The 15,202-nt window shown below is 35.3% G+C and overlaps 1 protein-coding gene across 7 annotated transcripts in view; it reads right to left on the bottom strand.

Moving 5' to 3' along the window:
* Positions 1-10,606, bottom strand: part of LOC105434172 (fibrillin-2) — a 41,373-nt gene extending 30,767 nt beyond the window's left edge. Inside the window, exons 1-3 of one of the 7 annotated variants that reach the window (XM_089073360.1) lie at positions 10,315-10,605; positions 9,782-10,120; positions 8,124-8,419 (exon numbers count right to left, since the gene is read on the bottom strand). In XM_089073360.1, the coding sequence (XP_088929486.1) occupies positions 8,124-8,260 (137 nt within the window). In that variant the 5' untranslated portion in view covers positions 8,261-8,419; positions 9,782-10,120; positions 10,315-10,605. Of the gene's footprint in view, positions 1-8,123; positions 8,420-9,310; positions 9,448-9,781 lie in introns of those variants that run through there. The other 6 variants (XM_089073362.1, XM_089073361.1, XM_089073363.1 and 3 more) reach the window with 6 other exon arrangements.
* Positions 10,607-15,202: the final 4,596 nt, after the last annotated feature.

The raw sequence follows: 15,202 nt of genomic DNA, 5'->3' as shown, positions 1-15,202 counted from the left end.
TTTTCTGATTGAATTCAGAAAAATATAAATATAAATATATATTAAATTATAAAAAAAAAACATATATTATTTAAAAGTCGAAGGTCATTCAAGTTTCCGAAATATATCCATCTTCGAAAAATTTCATTTAATTGATTTTTATGTTTCTTTTGAAAGTATGCATTTTAATTTAACATATCTTTTTTATAATTATTGACGTAAGTAATAATTTCTGATGCTTTACTCATATTAAGTATTAAATTATATATACAAAAAGCAAATAATTTATTTACTCCGCACATAAAAGCATGAATATTACAATAGAAATATTGTATAAAAACAATATTTCTTTATAATTTATTTTTAAATAGAAATATGTCTTTTTAATGTTTATATAACGAGAAGCATGTACTTGACGCCTTTTTAAATTTCTTTGAATTAAAAAAAATACATTAATGTTTAATTAAGTGAATATTCAAAATCATATGAAGAATCATATCTTATTTTAAAGTAATATGATATTTTAGTTGAATAAAAATTATTACAAATTCGGATAAAAATTATGATAAAATTTAAGAAGAATTATATCATTTTTTATGGAGAGTATTAACGAATTTATAATATTTTAAATGCACTTATAATTATATTTGTGATTTGTGATTTGTCAAAATAAATAGCACAATTAATTTATTACAGGATAAGAAACATGTATTTCCGATTCTTTTTAATATTTCCTCAAAATTCATATATATATATTTTTTTTTTCAAATTGCAAATTGAAAGTTTTCTTTATTAGTTTTCAAAGTTACGGAAGTAAAAGTTAATCACGAGTCATAGGTCGCATTCTCTGTGGCGCCAGTTTGAAGAGGCCGCAGGCGGAAACGCGGCATTTCCGCGGTATCGTGGCACGCGCAAGAAGAGAGGAATAAAAAAAAAAGGAAAAGAGAGAGAGAGAGAGAGAGAGACAGAGAGAAAAAGAGGAGCGGAAAGAGAGAAAAGAAAAGGAAGAATAGGAAGAAAGCAGAGTACCACCTCGGAACAAGGCGGCCATTCACATCTGGCGCCTCGTAATTAATGTCAGCTGCTTATGAACCGCGACCGGCTCTAAACGCCGCCACTTAGGTCGCTCGGCGCCGCAATCGCGAACGCAATAGCACCGCCGACTTTCTCACGTCATGCCATTTTTTTATCGCGCAACGATAACACGATCGTTATCTAATAGGATTTTTAGGACTGCGGTTCTAGACTTTGAACCCTCAGGAAGAGATCCGTCAATTTCCACGATTTTTTCCGATCGTAGGAAATTTCTTCCGGCGCTCGAATATTTGAATTATTATTATATTATCGAATAATGAGTCAAAACAATACACGCTTTTTTTAGTTATTTTTTTTTTACTTATAAAAACATTATAAATCCAGAGAAAATCCAGATAAAATCCGGGATTCTCTCTCCCTCCCTCCCTCCCTCCCTCTCTCTCTCTCTCTCTCTCTCTCTCTCTCTCTCTCTCTCTTTACTGCAAATCGCTGGCCTTTGCATTCCCTTGCTTGCCCTCTGGACATTAATAACGTCCGGTAAAGGACGGCAGCTCGTCTCGCGTGTTTCTCATTTTGCTCTGGCGCAAAGAAGATTAATGCACTCGCGTGTTCGGCACCTCTCGCGTTCTTCCTTTTCATATATATATATATATATATATATATATATCCTCCTCGTGACTTCTGACATACGCGTTACACGCTTGGTGCGTATCATTTCCCGCGGGTGGGCGGGGAACATGTTACAGCGGGCGCTCGTAAGGCGATATTAAATGCGTGTACACGGCACGTGATGAAGCAATCTTTCTCAAACAGTGGCCCACTAACTGCTTGGGGTGTGTATACCTGACGGATGTTTACACGCGGATGATTACATCGGTGAATGATCTCACGCACTCTTAACTCCAAAAAAAAAAAAAAAAAAAAAAAGAAAAGGCGCTCTTTGGATAATTTGATGTCGTAAAGAGCAACTCGACTCTTTACAAACTTGTTTAAGAGTAAATTTCTCTTTTCCCTTATGTGTCTGAGGTGCGCGTGCGCGCGTGCATTTGAGTCTATCTCCTTTTGTATTTTTGTAACTTGTTATATCGTTTCCTCCGACGGTGATAAAATCCCGTTAAAATATCGGTTGTCATTATGGCAGATGTTCAAAAACGGCGAGATAACTAACTTTGATACGCGCCGTTAATTGGAAAATTACAACGAGGTCCCACGCTCGAGTGGTAATAATAATAATAACAATAATTGGCGGCCGGTATTACGGAGGACGAGGCCGATCATCACTTCTCCCAAAAGCCAAAAGCCTTAATCCAATCTGCATGCAAATGGCTCCTTGGGGGGAGATTGGTCCACCGTCGAACTTGTATTCCGGAGTTCGATTGCGATCGCCGATCAACACGTGGCGTGCCGTTAACCGTGCCGGCAGGGTGTAATTTTAACACCCGCCCATAATGATAGCGTGTCCTAACGAGTCCTGAAATCAATGCGCGACGTGTTCATCGACCGATATCTTTATTTAAAGATCTATCCGCACTCGCGTTCTTATTCCCCCGGACGGAAACGCAAGCTCCGTTTTCCTTTCTACATTTTTCTACATAATTTTGATCAGCTTCTTTAATTCTTCAGCTTCTGAATTTTTATTTAAATTTGTTTGTCATACTTTAAATTTATTTATTATAATTTTTATTGGACTAAATTTTTAAACTTCATATTATGCTGTTTTAAAAAAAAAAACTTTCTAAATCTAAAATTAATTAAATATTAATATATTTTTTGGATATTTTAATATAAAATGTTAGCGCTTAGTATTGCTCAAAAATTATTAATTTCTGTTAATTAGTATCGTAATGAATTAATATGTGCTTAATATAGGATTGCCATCCGTCCTCTTTTCCCCGGACACCGGTTCTCTTTTTTAGGGCGTTCGGGGATGTCCGGGGGATTTTTTGAAAGTGTCCGGGATAATTATAAGCGTAGAGAGTTTCAAGAAATCTTCTAAATATTTTGTTTTGATTCCTCTCGCATTACTCTGCTTTACCAGATAGCACAGATATCACATAAAGGAGTTAAAATTTTTAATTTTAATACCTAATAAAACTTTTTATTTTAAATCAAAATAGTCTATATTTCTTTAGCATCCAGTTCAAATTTTTCTTTGCTCTGAATGCTAATAAACAATTAGATGTAAAATAATGATTCACTTACTGTTCCAATCAATTTTATAAATTTAAGCGCATTTTTGCAGCCGGGGTTGCAACCGAAATGTCTGGGGTTTTTGGCTTGTAAGTCCTAATTTTGAAAATTTTAATACGGCAACCCTAGCTTAATAGGATATTTTGTATAAACGAAACTGCTTATCCTGCTACAACGTAGACTTAATGTAGGTTTGTAATTAGCTGCTTGTAAAACTGTCCAATGGGAATAGCTTCGGAATGGCCGCGCGAATTGCTGGCTGTTTAGAATTACGGTGATCAAAAGGCAGTCGCCTTTCCCATCGCCAAATTAGGGCCAAACAAACAATGATGTTTCGCGCGTGAGGGGCGTGCCACCGCAAAAAGCACGGCCGGGGCAATTGTTTGCGGGTTTCCTTAAATGAGCGTTATGTCACAAGTGCAATTGGTCACGACACGCGGTATTGCGAAACGACACCGCCATTATGTTGCGCATGCAGAGAAGACATTGAGACATTGATATTCGTTCTGCCGAGTACTTCTCCAGGATCTTGAAACTTTTAAGCCAGGCTCTCGAAACTTCGATACTCACAGGAGAGCCTTGCATCCTGGAACATCGCAATTTTCGCGTAATCATTTGTCCCTCGATGTCTTTTTACTTTGTTGTCTTGTCGGAAATCATGCGTTACGATCGCGCGGTCAGTAACGATCTTAGATTACGCTATGAATCAAAATTAGTCGGCGCGATGAACGATGGAAAAAACAACTTGACGGGCGCGATGTGTTTTCTTATCATTACGTATTTCTTATCATAGCGCATGTCGGTTAGCTTTAACTACCTTCGGCTGCTGACAACTTTATTACGTCGCTTCCTGCCATCGGCACATTCCTAAGAAAATCTTTTAGTACTTTCAGGTGTTGAGGTAAGAATGTTTCATTTTCGAACGGAGTTCAAGAACACGTAACAAAGACAGCGAGATTATGCGAATATACAAGATATTTAAAACATTTTAAAGTCGATAAAAACTCGAATATCAATCGATATATCTCAATCATCATTTATCGGATTGCAATTTTTTTATTTGTAAAATGCAATCTTCTTTTCTTCTTCTCTTTCTTCCATCTTGAAGTAGCTTTAATAGACATCGATAAAAAATATGAATGGCACCTCGTCACGGAGTTGCGCTAAAGGTTGCGATAGCGGCTTTTAATGCTAATCGTCTTTACATCCCTAGGAGTTGCTTCTTCACTTCCTGCCGCCGGCGTCGTCGCGGCGTAATACACAGAATTAAATCAGTCTAAGTAGTTCGAACTAACCATGAATAATTTTAAGTGGCGATCCCGTTAGACTTAAAACCGACCCTGTATCCTATTTTTCGCGTTGGTCTCGTTAAACGTTAGCGTGTCCGACCTGTCCACCGAGAGATCGTGTAAATGACGTGCAACGCGCCCGGGATCCCCTTATCTGCGGATTTCGATCTCGAATGGCCGCGTCTAAAAGCGTACGTTTTATGCGCGCGTTTTATGCGCATGTAAAGTCGAGCGACGTTTAAAAAAAAAAAAAAGGAAGGAAGAGGAAAGGGGGGGAGGGGAAAGGGGGAGGAGAGAAGAATAGATGAAGGCTTCAGATTCGCGCTACGGTAATGTTATCTCCGATAGGATTGTTCCATTATTATAATGCCCGGCGATATTTCTTCGTCGGTCGCGCACCAGCGCGTCCGGTGCCAGGTGAGGATCTTCTTTTTCGCGGATTACGCGGTCGATCATTCGCGCGCTACCTCGGTGGCGTTATCGGTGGCGATCGGGGCTTCGCGCGATGGCATCATTCGTCATTCGGCGAAATGACTGAATCGCCAGGCACAATACGCTCATAGACGCACCGGACGACGATGAACGGGTCATGTCGCAGCGCCGGTAAAAACCGCACGGAATATGCTTACTTTGTATTCCGGGGATCTCTCCCCCCCGCATCGATTATCGCGCACCCACCCGTCCGCATTCCATCTATGCGCCGTTAATTAATTAATTAACGTGTGGCAACGCGACGTTTATCAACCGGATAATACACAGCTGCTACGGCTTACGCGGAAAAAAGGAAGCACTTGTTTTATTAAAAAAAAAAAAAGAAATTATATACATTCACTCATACTTCGTATTTTGCAATTTTATCATGGCATTCACGGATGTATCGATCAAATTTTGTTTCTCGTTGGTCGACGGCTGAAATTTTACGCAAGATAGATAGATAGATACGAGTTTGTCACTCTTGTTAATTTTCTGTATCATTTTTGTAACATTTCAAAACATTATTACAGCACGTCTTAAATTTCCAGTTAATGACTTTTCGGAACATTGTTGTTTTTAGCTTTCATTGCATGTCCACTTAAAGCGCAACATTGCTCAAAAATTTTGATAAAAATTTTTCAAAATCTTGGATTTATTTATATGAGAGAGATTACAAGTTGTTATAAATTATACATATCAATACAAGTTATAAAATATCTTGATTTAAAGGGCTTAAATTATTAATTGCATTGTCATTTAAACTTATAACGAAATTATTAAGCTATAGGAACAGCAAAAATTTAAATTAAGAAACTTTCAAGTATCGACGAAAGATATCTCTTTAACTTCAAACAATTTAAACCGCGACTGAACATACCGACAAAGGGAACGTACGCGACCGGAAGGGTTAAACGAGCTCCTCGCTAATGAAGACGTATTAACGGGTGTCCTGTCAGAGGCAATTAAAAGCATTGTTTAGGTAGCGTTACTTAATCGGCAACTTTAAAAGCGTTATTAATATCATAATGTCAATTAACTACAATTCCAATGGAATGGAACTCCCATATAACGTATCGTCATTTCATCCATTGACCTCCGTTTGTATTTGACTGTGGCATCCGAAATACGCGTGTAAAATGCGAGAGCTGAAGACAGGGTTTTTGGGTGAAACTTTCGATCTTGTACCAGCGAGAAGGTGCGAGAAACCAAAATAGAAACGATGTTTGTCGCGCCTCAACGAATATACATGCCAGAGATCGTAAAATGCGTAATCAGCGAACTACAGATAAAGAGTGCCCTACAATCGTTGAACTTTGTCATTTATCATTTATATTCCTCTAAATTTAAAGATAATGTAGCGAGCTTATTCGTATTTCGACTTGCCAGCGAGTTAATTTCTAAAGTATGCGCCACGCGGCGCATGAAATAAGTGCAAATAAAATCGTAAATATACTTTCTATCGTTTTTATAAAAGGAAAGTTATAATTGATTGATGAACGCGATTCGACGCGAATGAATTGAATGTAATTTTACATAGTGATATTCAATTTGACGCTTATACGTCACGAGCGGAATTAATTTTTGCCCGGAGCTTTCATGAGACGCGATCAGTATTCATTCAATTACGACGCATTTAGCGATGAAATTAGTGATGGAAATTAGTGTCAAAACTAGCCATGAAATTATTTCATGAAACTAGATCTGCTGATATTCCCACGCGAATTAGAATTGTGATCGCACAATTGTGTTCGCGCAATTATGCAAGCGCGCGGTCTCGTCTTTTGAAATAGAATTTCGCATCAGATCGACGTGGTCGCATTTGCGCGGATACACGTGTGCACTTAATTTGCGCAATTTAATCTTGACGGACTCGGTCTAATTGTCAAATAGTCATTCCTTCCGGAAATCTTCCGGACGTGGAAGATACCAGAAATTGGAAAAACGGAGCCGGACGGATAAATCGCGCTTGACACGCACGCGAAGGAAAATATTTCCGCGCGCGCATACCGCTGTCAATTGGCCGCAATAATAATGGAATGAACGTGTGCGGGATGGGATAATCCCGTTTGATTATCCCATCTGCTATTCGCGCGGTCGCAAAAACATTCGCGCGGCGAAGCGGCAAGGCGCAGGCGCCGCGAAAATAGCGCAAGTGCAGAACTTTATCGGCGCGACTTGACTCCCATTGCGAAAAATAGGCGCAACTTGGACAGAACTCGGCGCGCCGCGTTATAACGTAACATTCCGATAACCCAATTAGGAGTTATCGCGTCATTTAACTCACGAGGACGGTAGTCGCGCGAGGGAAATCATCGGAATCAAGAAAGATGTGCAGAGAGAGAGAGAGAGAGAGAGAGAGAGAGAGAGAGAGAGAGAGAGAGAGAGAGAGAGAGAGAGAGAGAGAGAGAGAGAGAGAGAGAGAGAGAGAGAGAGAGAGAGATATCCATGCTATTAGCGAAATAAGTACCGAGTTGTTACAAGAATCCCTCATGCTCTTAAATGAAACAATTTAATCTTTTTAAGTGATCGGCCGTGGTTCGTCAAGGACACGATACGTAGTACGTAACATTTCCATCATTATACGTATACATTTATCATTTTGCCATTGTTACATATAATTAATTTATCCAAAAATATTTCCACTTTTTATAGATATCTCTCGTAGATTTTTATAAATGGATTACTGATATTTGCAACATGTTATGACATTACGTTATTACATTTTGAAAAATAGAAATAGGATATAATCATTACTCGATAAGTAGTTGCAGGAACTTTGACGTCTAATCGTTTTTATTTTTGAATTTATATAAATTTAAAAATTATTGCTTTTGTTGCTAATTACGTGTTTATTTTTAACAGATTTGAAATGTAGCGGTCCTAAATCGGAACTATATCGTTTCTCTTTAATAAATTGATAATTAAATTAATGATCCGAATTAATCCCCAAAAAAAGCGAAGATTCTTTATTGAACATAATATATATATATATATATATTGATTATTATATTTTGATTGTGAGATTTTAATTAATTTGGACATTTGCTGATAGTGTTAATTCTGTAATTGGAATAAAAAATGATCAGAAAATTGTTTGCTAGAATTTGATGATATTGCAGTTATTTATATTACGTTTATTTATATAGATATACTCACCCAAGGGGTGGCACCGATTGCAGGGTATTATCCAGATCTTGGGGATTCGGGGTATATCGTTGTCCCGTTGCTACTCCATCTTGGATAAATTGGCATGCCAGGACGATCCAGGCTGTCAACAATAGCAGTGCGGACATCCTGCACAAGGAACTCGCAACTTCCTATCCGTGATTCCTTCTGTGACACTATCTTGAATTATCCTTTTAGCTCGCACTCTCGTCAATACTCGTGCATCTAATATGCATGATCTTTGGTCGATCTCAAGGGATTTTCCCAAATCGCGATCATTCCACCGCCTGCAAAGATAATTTAGAGCTCTTTTAGCGCGCTATTTTCCAAATACTTGTTTGATGTTTTATTTAGAAATTAATATTGATATTTTTCAATCATTCAGGATTTATTTAACGCCTTATCTATTTTTATACTTTATACGCTGTTTAATTAGAAAGATGCTTTTTATGAAAAATCTATGCTTCTTTTTCTATTTTGCCGCGTGAATTCTTGCCAGAAACATAACATATGATAATTCGCTTATGAGTTTGATGTCTTTCCGGAAACGCCAAATTAGTACGACGAGATAGAAGCAACTATCTCTTGATATAAATATCCACCATTGCGTTTTAGTGAGCGAGAGGCGAGAATTTACGATTAAATTCGCACTGTTGCGGAATAATTCATCTTTCTATTAAAATGCATTTTACATTTTACTAGACGTATGGTATAATACAAATAATTTATAAATTCAACAAATGTTTTAGAAACATTTAATTTTGTCCGCTTGTCTTTGTGTGACATATTTAAGGATTAAGGATATTTCATAATAACTTTTTAACTTTATGCATATAATAATTCTAGGAGAAACACTCAGATTTTTTTATAAATTCTTTTTCATAAATACTTAATAATTATAAAAATATATAATGTAATGTCACATTTTTCAAAAATTATTTTTGCATTTCGTCGTTTACTTCTTGGAAAAACTGATATCATATGAAAAGTTATATCTACTCTTTTATAAAATTAAGTCTCTTTTTCAAACAACAAATCTCTTACAAATTCATTGCGTTGCTCGTGTAGTTTCTGTTTGTTATCAAAATGCACATGCATGACCAATGTCTGAAGCCTATCTTTAAAGTTTCATAAACTTAAACGATTCCTGCGAAAAAAAGAATAGGCCTTGTACGCACGTCCTATTACGAGCGGAATGAATTGAGATAGCCCTCGACCGGAGCGTTTCAGCTTTGAGCGTTTCACCACCGTAACGAATGAGCTCGTAAAGTCTGCACCACGACGTTATCGTGCCTATTGAGAGCTTCTCTTTGCGAGGAAGCGAAAATTTCCAAGAAAAATCCATTTGATTATGTAAGTGATTATATAAATGATTATATATATATATATATATATATATATATATATATATATATATATATAAGTAATTCGATCTCTCAAAGAAGAGAACAAAAGTCTATTTCTTTAATCAAAACTTCTTTTGTCTTATATTCCTTCTTTTTTTTTCAAAGAAATAGAAATTTTTTTGATTCAATGAGAAAAAAAAAGTTTCCAGATAAAAGGAAAAAAAAAAAAAACAAGGATCTTTCTCTTCTTCTAGAAATAAAATTTTTATGAATTAATAGATAGATCTTGTTTGTCAAACGTACCTGTTTAGATAAACAGTAGTTTAGGATAATTCCATAACTAGCACGAGTTGATCGCAAATATTCGCCCTAATAGATCTGCGACACACGCGTGGGCTAGTCGATGATCGCGCATATCGCGATTAACTGACGTTCGACGTGACGTTGTGATCTTCAACGACGCGATCACGCGTGAACAAGCTAAGAGTCGCGATCAAAGATCATTCTCAAAAAATCGCTCGCTTAGATCAGCAGTCTGTGAATCCCAAGAGCTATGACTTGAACTAACTTTGTCTCGTGTCGCAAATGATTTATGATTGAATTGGCGATATGGCGCTTAATTTTTTTTCTATCAAACATTTACTAAAAAAGATTTACTTTTAGAAATTCATCAATCATCATTTAAATTATAAAAATTGTTTTTTAATATAAACTCATTTATAATTTATATATATTTAAAATATATAAGATATTAAAAAAGATATTCAGATATTTAAAAAATATCAATTAACGAAAGAAATTCATAATAAACCTCGTGATTTTATTTTATTTCTTACTTTAATTTCTTTGCGCTTTATGCGAGCGGTAATGCAAATTAATTAAATACTCAAAAGCTAGCATATAATTTTCAAGACTCGCGTCCCACCAAAATGAAAAATTAAAGCAAAACAGATTGAGCGTATGTATATATATTTTTTTTTCCCACGCGACACCTACGCGACTTTCGATTTCCGGCGGACCGGTGACCGATCTTTCGGCCCGCTCGAGATCGATCAGTCCCAAGAGAGACGAACCTCGGAAAGATGCACCGCGACGAGATTCGACGCGAGACTGGAGTCGCCGATTGTAGACTCGAGGAGAAGACTCATCTGGGAGGGTTTCTTCTCTCTCCTTCTATTTCATCAGCATCTTCAACCGTCCTTATCTTCTACTCTCTGTCTCCGTATCGGTCTCTCTTCTCCTCTTCTGGTCCATACATCGTGCCGATCTCGTTCTCCCCCTCTTCGGATTAAGACGATGATGATGATGATGATGATGATGATGATGATGACGATGACGACGATGACGACGACGACGACGACGACGACAAGTCGGGCCCACCCCTTCTACTTAGCTGTTAACACCACGTATGTGTGAAGGCACGGACACGCGCGCGTACATACGTTCCGAAAGGATGCGCTCCGACGCTCTCGATCGATCAGTCGAGAATGCGATTTGTGCGAAATTAGCGGAAGTAAGGGAGTAAACTTCTTTTGCTCTCTTATCAATTTATTAATTGGTACCGATCTGTTTCGATGACATCGCGCAACGAGCCAGGGCTTGTTCAGAATCAAATAGTGAGAGAAAGAGAAGGAGAAAAATGAAATAATATTTCTCTCTCTCTCTCTCTCTCTCTCTCTCTCTCTTTCCTTAAAAATTTAATTATTCCTCAAATTGGTGTAATATATTTACGTAATACTCAGTGCTTAATACTCAGTTATTTATTTTTAATAAACAATCACTTTAAGAAAGATGTAGAATAGGGTGTAAAATAAAAATCTTTACTTAATTTACAAATCAATTAGTAGCTAATATATTAATTTAATAAGCCGAAAAATGTGTCGCTTTAAAAATATTGATTATGAGTTATTTCTTGTTTTATACAACGAACACTCGTTTTCAAACAGTTTTCAATAATTTATTTATTTCTGGAGTATTTTATTTCCATTGTTTTTTATGTAATTTATCTCTTACTCTGCACACAGTGATTACATCAGGAACAATTATGTAATAATGAGTCTTGAATGAGCGAGGCTAAGATATTCCGCGCATTACGTTTTCGTAATTTCCTAGTTAATATTGGATAAGCTTTCACAATTTTCGTAATTTACTAGTTAATACTGGACATTCTTCCACAATGTATGCCTGATGCTATCAAATGAGGTTGTAGCTTCACTTGAGAAACTTAGGTGACATTGACCTTTGGTTTCTGGATAAAATCAGAAAAAGGCCGCAAACACTTCCGGAATTTATTTAACTAGAATACGTAATAATTTTTCTGTATGTAGCACATAATAATACTACTATGATACATCTAGATATTATATTTTTAATTATAATTTAGAATTTAAAACTTAACTTAGAATTTAATTTAGAATTTAAATTTTAAATTAATTTTAAATTTTTATTAAAATTCAGATTAGTATTTTTAAAATTTAATAATTTACTTAAGTAATAATTTAATATAAATTTATATTAAATATTTATACTAAAAACTTTTAATATAAAATTACTGAATATTTATATTAAAAATTTATATTAGAAATATCTCTTTAATATAAATATAAATAGAAATTTTTAGGATACCACGTATATTATATATCATTAAGAGTAAATTATAATTTAAAAATATAATTCAATTTGATGATAATGCAGAAATACTTAAAATTTTTGTTATATCTCCAATCAGTTTAATTTAAATTTCGCAGCTTTCAATTTCATTTGATAATTTTCAATAATGTGGTCTATTTTAACGTAAAATAGATCATTTCTAATTAGATTAAGGATCGTGAACTATCGGTCGCGCGCCATGAATCCTATTCATTGTAACGTATTACGTAATTACCATTGTCAATGGCGGTGTTTAGCACGGTTTTTCAAGATCCTTAGGGTCGGGAATCTGATGATATGCGGGTGGGAATGTGGCAACGTGACAGCATGTACATACGTGCACGCGTATATATACGTACATACAAAGAAAAGAAGTCGAGAGAGAAAGAGAAAGAGAGAGAGAGAGAGAGAGAGAGAGAGAGAGAGAGAGAGAGAGAGAGAGAAACGAGATGCACGACTAATGGGGACGCGTAAAGCGTATTCGAGCGCGACTCGGTATGCCGAGTCGACTTGCGCGAGTCGAGAGACCGCGAGATGTCCGATAAAACGCGAGAGAACCGCGTGGTAAATCCGCCTCCTCATCCACGTATTCTGCATGAACGAGGCTGTTTCTCGCGGAGCGATGGATGCGTGTCGTGAACTCCCACGTGGAGTTCGGCTCGATTAGAAATGGTAGATATTACGTATATGAATATACGTTTCAGCACACGTGACTTGCCTTGAATAATTTTATATTTTTGTTAAATAAATAAATTATATTTATTTTATATATATATATATATATATATATATATTTAATATATATTACATATTATTATAGGATAACTCTTTGCACGCCGTAAAAGATACCAGATTTATCTTAATATATCATAAATAGAAAAAGAATATTTATTTCTAGTCACATGTTGGTTAAATTTATACTTTGTAACTTATATATTTATGTGGATGTAGTTATGCAGGAAGGATTTCTATTGCAAAATATTGCTATGCATAGTGACTTGTTATACACATACACATATGTTGTATCATAACATGAAAATATTGATATTTCAAGAACATTTTTTATCACAATCGCATATTTATGTTAACCATATATTCGTTTATAAATATATCGTCTATAATAAAGACAATAGGGATCGAAGAATGTAGCTTGCAAAGAATGCGTGTTAGGTAGTTGAGCAGAAAAAGCTTTGTAATTTGACTTTTCTTATGCGAATTCTTGGCAGTGAATGAAGCATGTCAAGTAATACGCAGCTACTTGCTTTTCTTGAGTTATTCAAGAATCGAATGTTTTCTTCTGTATGCAAAATAGAAACCTCTCTTTGGTGAGTTCAATTTTGACAAATAAAGTTTTAGAGAACTTTGTAAACGCAACTTTGTTGAATATTTTAAAATTTAAACTTCTATATTAGACTGCTAAAAGCGACTTTCACATTTAAGCCGTGCCGCTATATATTTAAATGTGACTTAAAAATTATACATAGAATATCAAATTTCAAGATTTATATTATTTTCACGGAGCATTTCATTTGTGTCTTTAATACATAATCTGTTATGTCTAAATATAATTAAAATTTAGTTCGCATCTTGTTCTCATTCGGATTGTCATTAGCTATTAGCAATCTAATATAATATATAAAAGTCTACATATGAAACATCTTTGGCACACATAAATTTAAATAATTTAAATTAAGAAATACACAATTTGTGTCAAAACCTGACCTCACACGCTATCTCTTCTGATTAAATTTAAAATTACAGAACAAATAAACTTTCAAAAATATTTTATTAATATAATAAGAAAAGAAATATAAACTGTATAGACTAGATTTCTTTTGCATTATATCAATAAAATATTTTTGAGAGCTTATTATTTTTAATTTAACCAAAAGACGTAATATATGCTCAAACTTTTAACAAATGGTATAATTCTTGTGAAGTTTTATTAAAATAATGTTTTAATATTTATTACGAAGAAGATTATATTTTATAATCATATGCTGTTTTCTTTATCATTTGTATTTGTTGCCATCTTCATTATATTAAATTAAATTGCTTGCATACTCGAATTTTTTTTTTTTTTAATTTCTAAAACAAACAATTCCTCGAAATGCTCGAAACAACAAGTTAGAATCAAATTAATTTTTCAAGAGTTGCATTTTTCCAAGATTAAATACCCAGATATGATATTGCAAATACACGTACGCGCTGTGCATGTTGCAATGATATGCAATGTAATTGCTGTAATTCGCTGCGCGACAGACAAGATCGTCTAACACAAACATGATCGACAGTGATTACTAGCTGGATCGCCGCCGATCTTGAATGCAGTAGCAGCTACACCTGCAATCAATGCGCAAGCTGCCGTAGCGTATAATGCGTGCGATAGACGGGTTCTACTTGCTTCAGTACTTGAACTGAAAAGCTACATAAAATCTGAGACGATGCAAACTGAAAAGTTTATTAAACCAGAAACTACCACTGAACATCTACTACTAAACTAAAAACTAAAAAAATTTAATTGAAACAAAAATTGAAGTTAAGATTAAAATTAACATTTAAAATTAATATTAATATGAAAGTTGAAATAAGATTTGAAATTAAAGTCAAAACTCAAAGGCAATTTGAAATCGCACGTTGAAATCGCAAGTGAAGTTGTTTCACTGTTGGCTTGACTGAATTAGAAAGAATGATGATAATATTTTTTGATGAATAATAATTTTGTCTCTAGTAGGTATTTCGAGGCCGTTCATCACGCTCACTGTACTTCACGAAGCACCCTCTTTTATAGATATTTCCTCTTGTAGTTTCATAATAATCCTGCTAGACCGCGATGGACTGGTCCCGGATGAAAAATGAGCAGGACGGATCGCCGTTATTTCTTTCTTGGGCTCTGTCAGCCAGAGAGGCGTCATTAAAAGGTGGACAGGTTCATCAACGCAAAGCAAGTATGCCTCTCAAATGAACTCTCTGAAATAGCGGCTACTGAAATAGCAATTTGTTCCGGACTTTTGCCGGAAAACTGCATATCTTTGTTTATTATAACAGCCGATATGTATAATATTAATATTTTGA

The sequence above is a fragment of the Pogonomyrmex barbatus genome, unplaced genomic scaffold (assembly GCF_055798465.1).
Source record: "Pogonomyrmex barbatus isolate J1 unplaced genomic scaffold, ASM5579846v1 scaffold15, whole genome shotgun sequence".
Classification (NCBI taxonomy): Eukaryota; Metazoa; Arthropoda; class Insecta; order Hymenoptera; family Formicidae; genus Pogonomyrmex; species Pogonomyrmex barbatus.
Note: the sequence above shows the minus strand (reverse complement) of the source record. Positions and strands in the feature narration are given on the sequence as shown.